Here is an 18113-nt window from a genome sequence, read left to right as displayed (position 1 = left end):
TCACCCTAAAATAGGCTGAGACATAACTTCCTTCTAGCTTCATTAGGGGAGTTAATAAAAAATTTCATGTGCCTTTTGGCGAAGGGATTGTTATTAAAGTGTTGTACCACAGCTTGAATAAAAATACACCAATCATGGGTGACCCCAGTGGAGCAGTAACAGGTGATACCTGGGGATGGTAGAAATAAATTACGCTGCCTCATTTATTCCCCATGTGCTTTTGGCTTACGGAGTCCTTTTAACAGTATGTCACATGTGATGTGAAACTGCAGTTGGAGGCATGTTGGATCCGTGACTGACATCTGTCTTGACTGTAGAACTGACATTTTTACTGTGTTGTGGTCAGGTTTGCATTCTTTTTCAGTTCAAATGGCACCTCTGGTGAATTCAGTTCTTCTACTACACGTGACGTAAAACCTTGTGTTCGAGTAGTGTATAGTCAACAGCAAATGAGTGTGTTATACATGCCCTATATCACACTGATATTTGCTTTTACACAAAGTGCCCTGGTCTAGGATGGTGACATACAAAATGATGGGATAATCTAGTTTTGCAACCATTTATTTGAACACATTTTCATCCCTGGTGTTGCAGAGACATGCGAAAGGTGTCCTCTGGCATTAGTGTGGCCATGTTAGGAGTGGCGTTTTAAATCTTTGAGTTTTGCAATTTATTTATTTTTTTCAGTCGCTAATTCATTTTCTTCACATGTGCTTTTTTACTATTGCTTTCACCCTCTGCTTGGTGAAAAACAGGAAATCATTATCAGCATTTATAATAGCCAGTTGATGAGAAATGTAAAAGAACAATGGAGATGGTAGAAACACTCTTTAACTGAATTATTAACGGTTATGTTGCATAGTCTGTCCACCAGAGGGCACTTTGCAAAGTCCATGGGGAAAGCAGTAAAGTCGGGTAGTAGTCTCACATTACAACCGACAACACAGCAAGTGCGAACCATTGCTGATGCTATCTGTGTGTTTTCGCTCCTTTAGCCCTTTGTTTGGCCTGCTAAAATGGCGCTTCGGCGGTCACGCCCCCTCCCGTGACATCACGCTCCAAAGCCCTATAAATGACTAATCACCGACATGCTGCGACAGCAAAACAATATTTTTTAAATAGCATTGTCATATTCTCTTAGCAAGGATTGGGGAAATCTGTTTATGTTTTTTGTCTAAAAAGAAGATATATTGGATTTTCAAATGTCTGTATCAGTAATGATTTTAAAATTGTTCAGTTAGACTTAATTTGACAGACTGGGAGTGAGAAACCTGCCTGGGTATTCTTATAACATGCCCCAATGCTAAAGGACACCCTGTGTTTATCTGTGGTGCAAGTGGAACTTGGTGTTTCACAGATATGCATGGATGGATCTGCCACCGTGGGAATGGAAATAGGTTGGTCATTCAGATTTCTGGAAAGGGCTTAGCAGAAAGTAGCGAGAGCTTTGTGGATACATGTGGATTCTCTCTGGTCAATTTTAAAAACATGGCAATTCTGGAAAATGCATTGAGAGGCTAAGAAAATGTTACATTAATGTGTGATTTATTTATTTTTTTGTTCCTGTGAAACCTGTTCTCCTATTGTTCTGATGGGGAATGAATCCCCATGTAACTCCTACCTGCTGTCCTGACCTGTCCTGTCTTGTCCTTCATGCCCTTGGCTGCCATGGCCTACCTGAGACAGTCACACAGAGAGCTGTCATGCAGATGTCCTCCTGAAAGACAGAGGGCGCTGTCCGCTCCACCCGCCAGTCTCTGTGTGCCTCTGTGCCCCGCTCAACCCGGCTTTGGCTCTGTTAAACCTCTTCTCTTCTCCCCTCCTCTCTCTCGCGGCACCAGGCGCGGCTCCCCTCCTGTTCATCCACCCTAAGCATTGCTGAGGTACTCCTGCATGTGTTCTAAAGCATCGTTACGGTCATCATGGTGGCATCAGTTCCTACTCCTTCCCTCTCCAACAGCACCTCTAATTTCCTGCCTGGCATGACTGCTTCCTGCCTCCTTTCCTTTCCCTTGTGTGTATGCTGACTTGCCTGCTACACTCCTGCTGTCTCTCTGTGTTTTTTGACACACAACCCACAATCCTTTGTTTTTCTCCCTGTGTTTTTGTGCGTATTTGAGTCTTGTAGTGAAATGTTGTCTGATTCTCATACACATACTGTATCTAACCCTTTGCCTGGTTTCCATGCACACACAGCCTCCAGAATAAACAAACGTCCATCACTTGGCATATTACTCAAACGCGTTTCAACCTCACAAGTGAAGTTGAAAGTTGCTTGAATTATGTATTTGAATGAAAGTGATACTGGTTGCACAAACAAAGTATGTTTCTCTCCCTCTGTGTATACACTTCAGTTCTTTTTAAAGCGCCTCGCTGACACACATTCATCAGCGCGTAAAAGAGAAAAGGCCCGGTAAATATAAGCTTCGCAGCTTTGCTGTGCTTGGCACACTGGTCATGGCCCCAAGTGACTCTGATCAGTGAGTGATAAAGACATGACCTCTGTGCAGGGCGTCAAATGGTGCTGGCGCTGTCCACTGTGATATTGAAGCCCATTGATTAACTGTAATTGCACAGTAATGAAACTACAGATTTTGAATACGTGTTTAAAGATAAATTATCTAGCGAGCTAATGCACATTTCAATTTCAATTTTTTTTTCAGCACTAATGCATTAGAGGTAACTTTTTATCTTCAGTTTTATTTTGAAATGCAAAATCGGACATTAACTCAAAAGTAATTGTTGCCTATTTAGTGTGCTATGTATGCCATTAGTCTTAATCTTGCTTTAGACTTAGGCTGATCTTGTCATGTACTGGAATGGGATGCATATAAGTAACAAGGTACTGCAGTACAGAAATGCCCAATGTGCAGTATATTTGAGGTAATTTAGAAATTTTTGCAGTGCTCCCAGCACAGGCCTACTCAGGTACTTTCCGTATCATTTAAAGTTGTATTTATGTGTAATTTCATATTTTTGGTGGCCATCTTAATCTCATCTTAAAAAATAAGATATATATGTCTTTTTATTTTATTGATTTTAATAGAACTTATGGTCTCAGGGTATAAAATTTAAATAATTACGCACTTAGAGGCATGTTTTCTAATATTTATTTGTAACTAAATGAGTTAAGGAATAAAAATAACTAATTAAATTAATAAAGCTTAATCTCTTTTTTTAAATGTACATCATTAAAACAAAACAAAGACACCGAGCGCGGCGTTGAGTAGGGCCAAGGGTCAAGCACTCGCTTGGGTTCACTTCTTTAACATTCACGTTAGTTCAAAAATGTATTTATGCTAGCAGAGCTCACCTGGAACTGTTGTCAGATCCACTGAACTGATTTTGTTTCTCATCCGTCATTCCTTATGTTGAGTTTTTTGGCAGTTTTCCAGTGACTTGTTTGCCACTTTTTTTTTTTTTTATTTAAATTTGTCTGACTGCCGAATGTATGTCATTCAATGGCTTATTTCTGGCGTGTGTGTGCGTGTGTGTGTGTGTGTGTGTGTGTGTGTGTGTGTGTGTGTGTGTGTGTGTGTGTGTGTGTATTTGTTGCATTAGTATGCTAAATTAGCAGACTGTGTGTGCAGCTGTGTTTAAAACACTAGTATCTGATGTGTTGCAACAGTCCGAGTGGGAGTGTATGCCTGTCGTCTGTACGTGTGTGTGTATACGCATGCGTGTGTATGTTATGAAGGTGAGTGACTATCCTGTGGCTTCCCCCAGGCCTCACGGAGAGAATTCAGGGCTCACCTGGATGAGGTCATCACGCTCAAGTCAAGGTACTCTACCTTGGACCAGGTAAACCCGCTAACCTTCTAGCAACTTCTTCTCTACCGGCATGCAGGCCACTGGCATCCCACTGAGCACCTAACCACACTAGTGACATGCACAAGCATTCACGTACACAGACAGGAAGGCTGATGGAGGGACAGAGAGGCGCACGCTGTATTTTAGATTGCAATGGGCTTCACTTTGCTATAGCATGTACCTGCAGCACTGGAGCAGGTGAGAACTTGGCACTACTTTAGTAATAGACAGTATCTAACTGCTTATGTTAAGTTGAGAGACGGAGATATGAAACATCTAAATGCAAGAGATCACTGCAGGGTGAGACTGTTCCCGCCATCTCAATTGGTCAGCCTAAAACTTAACAAACTAACTTTTAAGTGTTTAAGTCTGCCGGTTTGCTCCAAACTGAATTGCATATAAAGTAGATTACTTGGAAATTACTTGCAAATAAGTAGAAAGCTTAATATTACCAGCTGCAAATGCAAAGGCCAGTCTATATTCTCTGCATGACCTGTGTGGACACAAATCAAATCATGTATAGCAGGTGTAAAAGGGATCTTGTTTAATGAACACAAACACACATAGGACACGTCCACATGTTGCATATTTCTACAGCAGAGGTGTCTGTTGCCTGAGCCATGCAGAGCTAGGTTCAGATTTAGAAGTGCAGTGGTGATACACATGGGCAAAAAGACAAAATGAAGTGTTTTCCAAAGTCAGATGTATTTGGACACTGATTTCCATCTGATTTTAGTCTATAAGTTGTCCTGTGTACCACCATCTTCAATAGTTTGCAACATTTCTTCTCCATGCCTCAATCTCAAGAACTCCACCAGCACTCATTCTCTTCCATTCATCCCCCCATCTGGTCATTTGTCAGGTTTGATGTGTGTGTCAGTGCCTGGTTTCTGCACAGGATGCAACGTATTTGTGTGTTTGTGCCTGATATGGATATGCCAGTGTGCTGCTGGATTCACAGAGGGATCACTGAACAGTAACTGACCTCCCCACGGGAAGCCATGAGTGCACTCTCCAGGAGGTTGAAGCCATCGCTCTGGATTGCCACAGTAGCATTTCCCCCTGCCCTCTACTACTCTGTCTCTATCATCCTGGCATTTTGTCCTCTGCTCCATCCCTCTCTCACTCCGTCACAAGGGGTGAGGCGGTTGAAGCCAGTTTACAGCAAGCCTCCATGCCCTGTCACAGCCTTCTCCTCCTTGCAGAGGATGTATTAATCTTCCCCTTTTTGCATAATTTGTCTGACAGCTCCTTTGTTTTTGTGCTGAGCTCAGCACCGCGGCAGTTGCATCCCATCATTTCCTGGAACATCTCCTTAGCCGGCTAGTTATTGGCCCCATCGATTTTTCCCCGGGCGGCTCACAGATGCCGGGCCACGTGTCTCGCTGACCTGGCCGTGTTCGCTATTCTGTGTCCGTACACAGAACCGTCACCTGCTCCCCAGCCCATTGATCTTCCGGGCAGATCTCCATGACAACCCGTTGTCAGGCTGTTTCCGCGGTGACGGCAAGGTTGCCGTTTAGAGCGCTTAGTGTTTCTGGCACGAAAGCCGGTGGTTTTTCCATTTGCGTGTGTGTCTGCATTCCCTGCAACATGCCTAATGCTTCGTTGCAAACACTCACACATGAATGTGAAAACTGCCTGCTTTTTATTTCCTTTATTTTTGCTTATCCAGGGAGTTTTGAAACTGTTGTTCTTGCGTGTATGATGTGTGCCTGTTAAAATTTGCATCCCTCATACAAGCCCATTCTCTTCTCTCACTTGGTCGGTCTCTCACCAGTAACAGGGGATTGCAGCGAAGGGTAGATTAGAAATGAGTGCGAGAATGTTTGACAGTCTGCTTTTATGCCTTTCCTCTAAACGTCCAAAACATCCCAGTCTGCCTTTGTACTCATTCTCCATGTATCCTCCTCGCCTCTAACACATCCCCCTGTAGCTTTTTTCCCGTGTTCATCTCCATATGCAAACTGTCTTTCCCCTTGGCTCTCTGATGGTATGATCTTTTCTTCTGAGCTATTTTTTGCCATACTGAGGTTTTGTTTTCAACCTGTGTCAGCATTAGTGTCATCACTCCACATTGCATTGAGGTTTTTCCGCTATGTGCTAGCTAATGGTGACCGTATATTGCTGCAAGACAGACTAATGATCCATTACTACACGACAGAGTGTGAAACTGGGTTAGGTAGAAGAAGAAAACTTGATCTTTGTGGTTTATCTGTGTGTTTAAGGAGACCAGTTAGGCAGTAAGATTTTGATGTAATTGTTATGCTTTTTTTTTTTTTTGCTTTTTTATTTTAGATGTCCTAGTCCTAGTGTTCTTGGAATGGCACACCTTGTACAAAAAATGCCCTAGCTGTCAGTCGCTAGTTTTCATATGTGCTTTTCAATGTCTGCAAGTTTGATCTGTGCCTTGCTGTAGCTGTAATTAGCCCCCTTAATCCCCACCTTTGTCCTTTTTTGTTTTTTCATGCCTGCCTCTCTCTGTTTCTTTCTGTTTCTATCCCTGTCTCTATCACTCTCTCGCTTGCTCTCTCTCTTATATTTAGGGTTATATAAAAGAAATATAAGGGCTTTCGAGCTTCAGCACAAATTTGCTAGCATGAGCTGTTGCCATCATGGCATCCGCTGAAAAAAGCTTGTACCAACTAAGAGAAAGTGGTAAAATTGTAAATATGATGAGGCATTTTAAATCCAGAAATCAGATTCTTAAGCACTAATGTCAACAATTACAGTTGTTGTGTTACTGCTAGTCCTCAAAATATTAGGTAGTCCATCTGCGTGGTGACCTATCTGCTGCCAGCCTAAACTAAAACTTCGTTAGCATTTGCATCTGCTGAAAATTGTTCATAAATGTCAATATGGGTATACAGCTTACCAACATGGCAGTATGGGGGTTAAAATGCTGAAGGGGAAACTGGTGTTTCATTCACGTGTTCTGTCCGCCTAAACTGTGCCGTTGTACGGTTATAATCTAAGGCTATGTCCACACATGTTCAGGTATTTTTTAAGACAGGTTTTTTTTTCTTTTTTTCTTTTTTAATAATAAAAATCTATGTTAAATAAAAGATGTCAGTCGCCCTCAAAGTAATAGCCTTATTATAGCAATTTATTATACAGTTGTATTTGCTAATTTTTTTTATCTTTGTTTCATTTTGACTTTTTTTGTCTTCTTTTTTCAGTTTAGTTTCCCTTAGTCTACAGAGTGAATTTTCTTTTCAGTTATTTTGTTTGAAACTGTTTAGTTTTAGTTTAGTTTTTTATTAGTTTCAGTGTTAGTTTTAGTCAGTTTAATTATTATTGTATGGAGGGCACATGTCAGAGGGAAAATTGATGACAATTAGTATGTGTATTACTACAGAAACACATAACTTTTTTAAAGCGGTTGATCCATAGTGTGTCATAGAATTGTAGACCCATTATACATGTATATTATGTATTTTGAGACTCATCAGGCAAGTTGTAATAAACTATTTTACCAGTCTAATAAACACTACAACTAAGTATATCTCTACTACATTTTTAGTTAAAAAATTAACTAAAGTTTTTTTTTTTAACTCAATTTTCGTTCATTTAGTTTAATTTGTTTTTCAAAAGTTAGTTAACTAAAATGTTTTCTCACATCTAATTTTAGCTTTTATTTTAGTGTTAGTTAATTGTGAAAACCTTGGTGGACATGGCTTCAATGGCTACATTAAATTTGCTGGACACAAAGTAGGAACACATGAGGGTTACTTATCCAAGCGGCATGCAGGAACTGTTGACATCGGGACTGGGACTAGATTGAAAGGCAGAACTGGCTCTGCTCCAGCACTGCATCAGAGGTTTACGATACAGTGTAGTAAGTCAAGCTTTCCCAGTGAAAAAGAAAAAAATCTGCTCTGTTATCATTTTTTGTAACTGAACATTTTTAAAGCATCGCGGTTTAATATGTTATTATAACTTCTGATTGTTATAGAGCGCATCCATTATTTCCGGATCAGCATAATCACAACATGAACCTCAGCGAAAGTTTTCAGGAAGCCAAAAAGCCACTAGGTGTTCATTCTTTATGGCCCTGCTTTATGCCACCTTTCTCTTTAGCTCTTTTTCCTTCTTTCTCTCCTTTCTGCTCCTCTCCCCCCAGCTCCTGCTAGGGTTGCTTGTTGTAGTGGATGCCTGTCTGTCCGTTTGTCCGTCCGTCCGTCTGTGTGTCTTGTCTGTCTGTCTGTGGTGTTCTGGTTGCTGGGACAGATGCACTGATGCCTGTGATTCGATGCTTTATCTCCACTAGCTCCAGTGTAGGTTGGAGGGGCTTAAAGATGATCGCAGGAGGACCTTCAGCTCTCGAGTAACTATCCCGCCCCCGCCCCCTCTCCTCTTTCCCCTCTTCCCCTTCTCCCCCCCTCACCCTCCTCCGAGGAGCGCGCAAAACAAATGTCCTGCTCTTTGTACCTCCCCACCCCACCCCACCCCCCTACTCGCTTGCCTAGCTATCTCTCTAGCTCTCACTCCCTCTCTTTCTCTGTCTGTTGCCACTGGTCTGTTTCTTGTACTCAATCTGTCGCTCACTCTACATCACTCTTTGTCTAGCTGTTTTCTCTGTCCGGTCTGTTAGGGTTCCTCTTTTCTCAGTCTCCCACCCACACTTTCCTGTCTCTTATTGTTCGCTTTCTCTCTTTGTTTCTCTCGCTCTTCTTCCATCTGCTCATCTTTCTCTGTTTCTGTCTCTCCGGTTAACATGCTCTGCTTTCAGTAGCTATGTCTGGTGTGCTGGATGTCTGTTAAGTAGATGCCATCAGGCCGCTCTAATGGTCTTTATTGTTTTCGTTCTTTTCTTCCTCTTTTCCCTCTTTTCTGCTATGTCTCGGCTCTGTAGTTTAGTGAAGTCTGTCTAGTTTGTGCTTCCTGTTTTTGTTTGTTTCTTTCTGGGCTGTGGGACCACGTCACGCTGATCCTCATCCTTCCACCCCCACCCTCCCTGTCTATCTGTCTACCTGTCTCCTCTATCTCTCTGCCTGTCCATCCCTCCTTCTCCACCATCCCATCCACCTTTGCCTCACCTCCCATTTACCACCTTCTCACCTTGGCTGTTTGGTGCCCAGTGGTGTCACAGTATTAGGCATTGAGGGAGGGGAGGAGAAAGAGAGGGGTGGGTGGGTGAGTAGAGAGACTTTCACCTTCACCGTGGGTGTTTTGGTTCTCCATACACAGCACACTGCCCACACCCAACTTTTATGATAACCACGGGTCATAGAAGTTACTGAGTTTCAGAGGACTTTCAGAGCCCAGAGGGATTGAAAGACATGTTAGCGCAGACAGATAATGACTGCCAGAGTACAATCAGCTATGTCAGTTGACAAATCTGAATATTAAGGTTGAAAGACAGCCAGACTAACGAGCAGGCGAGAAGACAAAGGGAGAGCCAAAACCAAAGAAGTGGACAACATTGGCACAAATCCCATACTTTCACTCCAGTGTATCCAACCGGACCTCTATTTGTGTATGTGTCTAAAGAATAATTACTTTCTGATTATGTGCCAAACTAGCTTAACAAAGTGCCTCCTGTGATTCTTCTTCCCTTATTTATCGTTCCCTAAGGCTGAGTTTCCCAAAAGCATGCTTATTACTGCAAGCCAGCATCTTCCTTTTTAAAGGTGTGCTACAACATTTTAACATAAAAGCATCAAAGCGTTGCTTGATTTCCAGAAATACAGCTAAAAGAGACAGGAGGCTAGAGCAGTAGCATGTCCATGGATCAGTGCTGCTTGGCATCACATCTCTTTTCTTTCACTAGCAGCTAGTCTTGGACTAAATTACTAAATGTAAAGCAGAATAAAGGTACTTAAAATTGGGAACAAAACTGTGTTCCAGACACACACTACATTCCTTTTGGCATGTAATGTGTTTACAGTTGAGAAGTTTCATTGTTTTAACTCAAAATGTCAGCAAACATGACAATTTTCTAAAACGTTACTGTCTTGCACAAAAGAAGGCAGGAAGTATTGACAATTGATCGTCTTCTACCATTTTCTACCACTTCTCCTGATCCGGGTGGCAGGGGGCAACAGTCTAGACAGAGATGCCCAGACTTCCCTCTCCTGGTCACTGTCTCCATCCTCCATCAGCTCTTCCTGGAGGTCGCCAAAGATTTCGCAAGCCCTTTAGGAGACATTTTTACTGACGATTGGAAGTAAAACTTGAGAATCGTCCTAAAATTGTATTTGAGAAACAGGAAGCATTTTTTGTTTTATTTTTGGTTCAGTACTGATGTTGCCATCCAAATAATTTCCAACACGTTGATTTCCTATAGCACAAAAACAATAACCAACCATAGACTGTAAATAAAAGATCTTTGAACAGATAATTGAAATAATGAGGCAGCTCCTCTAGTTGGAAAGAAAAGTCTGATTATCCTGAAGTCCATTGGACAATTACAGAGTTTACAGACTTTCGCGTTACATTATTATTAAATACAACATCATCTTCTTTTTATCTTTTATATAAAGTCTGTATAACAAAGTTTGATTGAAACGGTAATGTTTAAAATTCAAATTTCTCACCCATACTGTGCGCATTTACTATGTTGTATAGAGCAGGGGCACAGCAATAGCCTCCAAAATAAACTTCAAAAATCCAGAGAGGCCACTCAAGCAGGAAGACAGAAGTCAATGGGAAATGTAAATGCAATTATTGCTAATTTTGGCAACACTGATTATACATGAGGAAGTTAAGAGTTTTATAGGAAAATTACAAGCTCCACGTGCCTTCTCTCAACCATGGACAGCACCTGAGCTCCAGCCTCAGGTTGTTTTTGGGAAACTCAGCCCAGTTTTAACCCGCTCTGCTCTCCTCCCCACCTTGCCGTAGATCACGGGTAGCGTTCAAACGCAGCATCAGCAATTTCCAGAGAAATCTGAACCCTCTTGCGCCACATCTGAACAGCCACTATCGTAACTCAGCACTACATTTCCACTACATTTGGTGTTACACTGTAGCACAGTTAAAACATCTTGTGATACAATATTGTCACTCTGTATGTTGCTGCCTTTGTCCGTATATTCTTTAAAGTGCTTTAATTATAGTGTGACATGTCAGTGCATTTATCAGTGTGACAACCACCTGTGATATGATGATGTAGTGTACCGTAAGTGATCATAATGGTCATGGGGGAGATGTAACCATCTCCCAGCAGCAGGACAAAGTGCACAGTGTAGTGTGACGCAAGCTCTTGCCAGTGCTTCTGACTGTTGTATAAACAGCTTGTCATTTCAAGCATGTGAAAAGAGCAGCTTGGTTTATCTCAAATTACCACCACCTCTGCTCTCTCTCTCTCTCTTTCCTTTTCTCTTTCCTTTTGCCCTTTCTTGTCTTTCGTTCCCAATCACCCTCTCAATCCCCAGGTGCAGTCACGATGCAGCAGCAAAGAAAATATCCTAAGATCAAGTAAGCACCAACTTTCACGTTTCACATCTGCACGTCACAGACTGTGCCCTCTAACACTCAGATAGATTTTAAGTGTGTGTGTGTGTGGCTTCTGTGTTGCATTTACATGTCCCTGTGTGTTTGTGATGTTTTGCCAGAGGTTGTTAAGCCTCATGTTAAGCATCAGAATATGCTGTGGAAGCGTAAGTGTATGTTTAAAGGAGAGAAATTGGGTCAAGGGAAATCAAAGCACGGCGTCTATTCTTCGCTGTGAGGCAGAGCGAGGCAGAGAGAGATAAAGAGAGAAAGAAAGAGAGAGCAGATTACACATTAGTTACACCTTGCTTTGTTCCTTTTACCTTTGGAATTATTAGAGAGGTATTATTAGACCAACATGGCTGCTATCGAGCACCTCTGTCATCCAGCTGCGTTTCACAGGAACAAACAAACAGGACTGTTTTTTGCCAGTCCCTCCTCATGGCATTCAAATAGCACACATATGCCTACATGCAGCAAAAATAAGTCGTCTTAATCCAGTTTTCTTACCATGGTGTGAAGACATATTAGTTGATATATCCTTTTTTATAATGATAATTTGTGCATTTTAACTGTATGTCATGTAGACTCTGGACTTAACAGCTGAAAATCCAGAGTGCGAGGTTCTGTTTGAGATTTTAAAATTGTTGTTCAGAGTTGTTCAGTTCCCTGCTTTTAGAGCCACGTAGATGCCTGCTGCCTTGGGAGTGAATCCCAGTAGAGTTCTCACTCTTCTCCTTCCTTATCTTCCAGTCTTCCTCTTTCAAAGTGTCTAAATAAAAATAAATACTTTTTCTCTTCTTTTTTTTTTTAATTGTTCAAATTTAACATGGAGAATTAAACCTGATTTTGTGGATTTTATGACTACATCTGTATGTTTCACATCGTCTCAGGTCACAGTGCTGTGGACATCACCAAGGTGGCCCGGAGGCACCGTATGTCCCCCTTCCCCCTAACCTCCATGGACAAGGCCTTCATCACTGTGCTAGAGATGACTGCAGTCCTGGGCACTGAGATCATCAACTACAGGGGTGAGGAGGACAGATAGGTGGTTACCCTTTAAAGCCTGTAGCCATGCTGCTACAGAAAAGCTTCTAGTTTGTAAGTCTTTCCTTTTTTTGCATATCCAGCTCATATAGATGCTGGGATGTTGTGGTGGTACTCCTTTCCGATTGCTAAGTACACATGACAGCATTTAAACACCACCTGTTCACAACCAGACACCTCACTTAATCAGCAGTTCCTGTACGCAGGCCACGCTGTCAGTCACACAGACTCAGATTGTCTTTGCTACAAGGTCAAATGCATAACAAACAAATGACTTGCGTGTGTTGTTTGACTTCCCACAGCTTGTGAGACACTTTATACAGACAATGGATCCAATTTTTTGCTCACCTGATGCATTTGTTTGTTTATTCATTTATTAACATGTACCAGGTTGGAGTTTCGTTTTATTTCTCTGTAACCGACAGTGACATGCACGTGATTGTAGCTTTATTCCTTAGCCATAAGAGCGCTACTGTGTTTCCATCAGAGTACATTTCAGCTAAACAGAACTGAATTCTACAAAAGCAAAAATTATCAGAATTGTGGCCCCAATATTATGTCAAAAGAATAGTGAAACTAATGTTTTTGTTACTTGAGGCATTTGAAATTGAGATCACAACACATCAAGAGACAAATTGAGGCTGAAGCTAGCTTTTGCTTCATGGGTATATGGGTCTATATATAACTTTTGTGTAGCAAATAGCTAAAGCCAGTAATTTTCAAAGTTGATAGTATACCAGGATTATTTACAGCTCATTTCCGCTGCCCCCAAGTGGTCAAAATAGTAACAATTTTTAATGCAGTTGCAAAACTAATTCCTGTTTATATAATTCTCAGTGTCTGTCATGACATTTGTATGTACACATTACTGCTTGTGTGTTCATGTCGCTGTATGAGTTAACTGTAGCAGTATTTTTGCATTGTGTGCTTACAAGTCTAAACAGACATCCAGATTCTAAGGTACAAACTTGCAAGACAAGTAGGTTTAGCACCTGAGGGTCTTGTCATCCTTCTGGCAGAGTGGCTTAAGTGCCAGCGGAGGATGACACAGAGTCAAGCTGAGGGCTGGAGGGGAAAACACAGTCTTTAATTCATCTGTAGAAACCGTAGCAAAGACTGGCGGCAATAATGGCCTGCAGCGCACATGACTTCTAGATCAATGATGGTAGCAGGAGCGCTTTCGTTTTCCAGGTGTAAAGTGATGTTTCATGTTATGGAATAGGGGACTGGATTGCAGGATTTGCAAGAGCACAGCTGGGTGGCGGACAGTTGGGTAAGGAAGAGAGAATGGGGGGATTTGAGAGATGAAATATTTAGACAGTCAACAGCTGGAGCAGCTCCCCTGCTGGATTTAGAACAGTGTGTGTGTGTTTGCTAATGGATGTGTATTCTGCATTTTTTGCATATAGTGAGTATTGAATTAGAGGTGTCTAGCGCTGATTTTATTGTTATAATTGGTTACTACATATTTCTACGTAAGCTATTACTGGAGGAATAGTATAAATTAATACTAGATCCCTGTTTATCTTTCTTATTGTATCGTAGAGACATTTGCTGTGATTCAGTACTTAAATATGAAGTTCTTGACAGTTTAATATTTAATGCTAAACAGTCTAAAACACTTTAAAGGAATAGTTTGAAATGCTTACTCTCTTTCACGCCCGGAATTAGACAGAAATATTTATCTGCATGTGAATTATGAAGCCCTAACTATCTGGAGGTTAACTTAGCCCAGCAATTGAAACAGGGAGAAAAACAACATGCTCGGTTACACTTGGTTGGTTTTAAACACAGAGACCTTCAGATTTTTTACTTCAGAGCAGTTTTAGTTTAGTCCGCCCTTGTTTTCAGGCTAAACGCTGGGCTAACCTCACTGGCTTTAAATGTACTTTTCTGCAAAGGCATGAGAGTGAGTCATTTCATCGAGTTTTAGTTAAGGAAGTGAGCGCATTTGTCAAAACAACAAAACAAAAAATTCATTTAGTTCCTCCCTATTTTCCTGTCATAATAACCAGTGTTATTGTTCTTAAATAGGGCTATTTCTTAAGCAGAAATCGTAGACATTAAAAGATTTAATAAACCTGTTTTGTTTTTTGTGTTTTTTACTTTATTTTTCCGATACATATTAGCTCACACTACTTTTTAAATTACTGACGTAAACATTTGCATTTCAACTGAATGAGACATTATTTTAACCACATCTGCTTTTATAAGTTTAAACTGATACACTTCAACAGACGAGGTGGTGTGAGGTTCAGTCTTATTGGCCTCAGAAACGCTGGGAACTGCTGGCTTAGACTGGTGTCCAGAACGTCTTACAAAAAGAGGTTCTTCTTTTTGAAAAGCACCTTATCAAACGTGCACTTTTCTGCTGCAACAAGACATCACCTCTGTTCTATTATTAGTCACAGCTCAGCTTCAGCACATGGTTTTAACAAGCTTTTCAGTTCCAGCTTGTGTGTAAAAATACACCAATTTAAATACTGTTAATATAGAGAAAAGATGGGAGGATTTGGACACGAGCATGTGTGCCTTTATCCATGATGGAGATGCATTATGTACAGCAGCTCAGTATTCCTGTCATCTGCATGTGTGTGGGTGTCTGTATGCACATGCATATTTTTTCCCCTTAAACTCGTTGATATCAAAGCTTAGATCTTCATATTAACACCCACATAATCACAGCATGAAGGCTCAGCTATATATAGGCACACAGCAGCTTAAGGTATTTTAGTGCCTGGATCTTTTTTTCTCCCTCCACCCACTCTCCCTTCTGACTTCTATGTCTTTCTTTCCTTCCTTTACTTTCTCTGAGCCATTGTCTCAGTGAAGAGGCTCTGTATTTCCTCCCTGACATTTTTTAAGTTGTCTGGCTGTTGGAAATGCTAAAGAAATGTGCACATGAACATTTGCAAGCCCCCACTTGCGGTGTGCAAATCGGTAAACTGAGGTAAAATAGCGCAGTGTGCAAGTACATGTCCGTGTGTGCAGGTCAGGCGGTGAGTCATGCAGAGAGATGCTGATGCGTGGTGTCACACTATGGCTCTCTTTAAAACATGCACACACACACGCATATACACACCTCCAGCTCAAACATTTCTCTGTATCTTCATCAGATGCACTGTTTCACCCTCTATGCCTCTGTCTCTCTTTCTCTCTCTAACTTTTGCTCTCTCCTTCCACCAATCTTCAACCAGCCTCTCCACTCCACACTCATGTTTTTCCTCTTCTTCTACAGATGGGATGGGTCGAGTCCTGGCTCAGGACGTTTACGCCAAAGACAACCTGCCACCCTTCCCTGCTTCTGTCAAGGACGGTTATGCTGTGAGAGGTAGGTAACATCAATTACGGCGGGTGATGCTAATTGAATAATATCCTCTCATTCTTGTCTTTGCCACATTTTGTTGCCCATCCATCTGACATCCTTTCAGTATTTAGTACTTTGGATCTTATCCTCAGTTTATCAAAAATGTACATAAGTGTAAATGTTGCAAGGATTATACTGTTATTTATGATATATAGCCCTTGTTGTGTTCAAATGACACATCTTACCTAAAAATCAAACACATTTATGTTTATTTTTAGTTGTTTACGGGTCCTTTTTTACCTCTTGTTATTACCATGAGAGCAATGAGACAGTAGGCCTGCTTAACCAGGTGTTCGTAAGTGCAAACTTTGCATGGTTATATGTAATTATTAAATGGAAACCATTTATAAAATTACATTTTACAAAGTCACAAGAAAACATAAACACTAACTGAAACAATACTGTTACAAACCTTACCTAAAAGAAAATCCTAAATATTTAGGAAATGTCTGTAGTTTTTTATTTTTATTATTAAATTTATATACACGTTTGTGCCTCATTATCATTTTTATTATATATAACAAATATCAAAAATTATTGAAAATTACTACTAATTACTGACTAACTGAAACTAAATGGAAATAAAATATTCATTTAAAAATTAAAACTAAAGAAAAATTCAAAACTGTACTGATTATGCTTTGCCGATCTAGTTAAACAAAAGTAACATAAAGAAGTGGATCACTTCAAAAGCAGTGCATATACTTAAGAGTAGTGGTGTCAGCGTTAATCTCGTTAAAATTGCTGCATGTGGCAAATCTCCGTTAGCGCGGATCACCCCATGCTGCACAGCGTCAACGCATTAGCGCGGTTAGCTCGTTAATGCGTAATGTGGTTATGGCGTTAACGCGCTTTTAACGAGATTAACGTTGACAGCACTATTAAAAAGTTGATGGACTGAGACTGAAGCTAACGTGTTAACAAGCTAACCGCGCTAATGCATTGACACCGTACAGCCCCACGCACAGGGTGATCCGTGCTAACTTGCTAACGGAGATTTGCCGCATTAATGCGGTTATGCCGTTAAAAGGTCATTTTAACGAGATTAACGCTGACAGCACTATTAAAAAGTTAATGGACTGAAACTGAAGCAAGTACAAACCTGAAAAGATGTGCAACCTTTTGATACAATTAAATAGTGTAAATAGATTGCACATTATTTTGAGGAAATACTGTGCACTCACACGTCCTTCCTCACATGGCGGATTGTGATTGATTCCCGTTAGGCACTGCTGCAGAATTTTTTCAACTGATCCGAGCATATTTATAAGGTATAACAGAGACAAAGCTTTAATAGTGAAATCTGACAGTTGAAAAGACAATTATGAAATAAGAAAACTAATCAAGGTTACTTTTTGAATTCTACCTCACATTGACGCAGCTGTACGTGCCTGTCATGTCATCTTATTCGTAAAGTCACTGCTGTGTAACAGAGCAGTGATGCTGCAGAAGGACTAACTGTTTCTGTCCCAGTGAGATCACTGCAGGACACCGGAGCAGGAAAAAACTGCTTGTTGGACAATGTAAAGGCTTTTTCTGTCGCTGTGATTGAACGGTGATCCTTTCAATTATTGTACATAAACGAGGCTGTCCTCCACAGCTGCCAGGTGGCAAGAGATAATTCTCAAATGGTGGAGGATTTACCTTTGTTCAGACATCCAACTCTCAGAGTTTCATCCTTATGGCTGTTAGAACTCCTTTCTAGTGTTTTTCTAGGTGAGATTCAGAAGACGTTGGTTGAGATTTTCTGTCAGTATTTTAAATGAAGGGAGTCCTGTAAAGCACTGAGGGCTCTGTTAACCTGAAGAACAGGGTGACAACTCGCTGACTTCAGGCAGCTCAAAACCTCCTGTACATAACATCTGCTGTTGGTTCCTACTGAACGAGTAGGAGGAGAAGAATACCACAGATCTCTCAGGATTTTCTGCATCTGTCCTAAGGGCCTGTTGCCTGCTAAAGGATACGTGTGTTTTTTAGAAATTATAGTGCTTAAAATATGGGTCTGAAAAGAGTCTGTTGTCTAGAGCTTGAATTTTTCCTTTTACCAAAGTGTAGCTTCTGCCTTTTATTGTCACTTTAAGTAATAAAAAGCACCAAGAAGCTGACAAATTAGCCTTGGTTAACATCCAAAAAGTGATCAGGGAAGTCCTGGGTTCTGCTACGTGTGTAGTGTGAACAGGTAAAAATGCAGTAGATGTTAATACTAAGAACTGCATTGGTATGAAGCAGAGTTAGATGAGGAGAGATGCTCCATAAAAACCCATAGAAACTTATATTTCCATCATGGCTCTCAGGTTTTTCCCAAAAATGTGAAAAACCTCTTCATGTCAAAACAGATTTTTGATGTCATCAATGGGATTTTTTAAACTTTCTGCACTAAAGAGAATGGCAGATTCACCCGGCAAGGACATTTTTAATGTCAAAGGATGCAGTATATCCGTGTTCAAAGAGC

The 18113-nt window shown here is 40.9% G+C and overlaps 1 protein-coding gene across 9 annotated transcripts in view; it reads left to right on the top strand.

Annotated features, from left to right (window-relative positions):
* Window positions 1-18113, top strand: part of gphnb (gephyrin b) — a 112807-nt gene that overhangs the window by 85648 nt on the left and 9046 nt on the right. For 4 of the 9 annotated variants that reach the window (XR_014888647.1, XM_085247498.1, XM_085247492.1 and 1 more), the window contains exons 9-14: window positions 1842-1883; window positions 3727-3801; window positions 8081-8137; window positions 11190-11232; window positions 12141-12278; window positions 15533-15625. Coding sequence is in view for 8 of the 9 variants with exons in the window: in XM_085247498.1 (XP_085103624.1) it covers window positions 1842-1883; window positions 3727-3801; window positions 8081-8137; window positions 11190-11232; window positions 12141-12278; window positions 15533-15625 (448 nt within the window). In the remaining variant the exon portion in view is untranslated. The remainder of the gene's footprint in view (window positions 1-1841; window positions 1884-3726; window positions 3802-8080; window positions 8138-11189; window positions 11233-12140; window positions 12279-15532; window positions 15626-18113) is intronic. The other 5 variants (XM_085247497.1, XM_085247496.1, XM_085247493.1 and 2 more) reach the window with 4 other exon arrangements.

This window comes from Mchenga conophoros, linkage group LG15 (genome assembly GCF_057382185.1).
Source record: "Mchenga conophoros isolate Kocher_MC1m ecotype Shallow Benthic linkage group LG15, M_conophoros_male_GT1.1, whole genome shotgun sequence".
In the NCBI taxonomy this organism is placed as follows: Eukaryota; Metazoa; Chordata; class Actinopteri; order Cichliformes; family Cichlidae; genus Mchenga; species Mchenga conophoros.
Note: the sequence above shows the minus strand (reverse complement) of the source record. Positions and strands in the feature narration are given on the sequence as shown.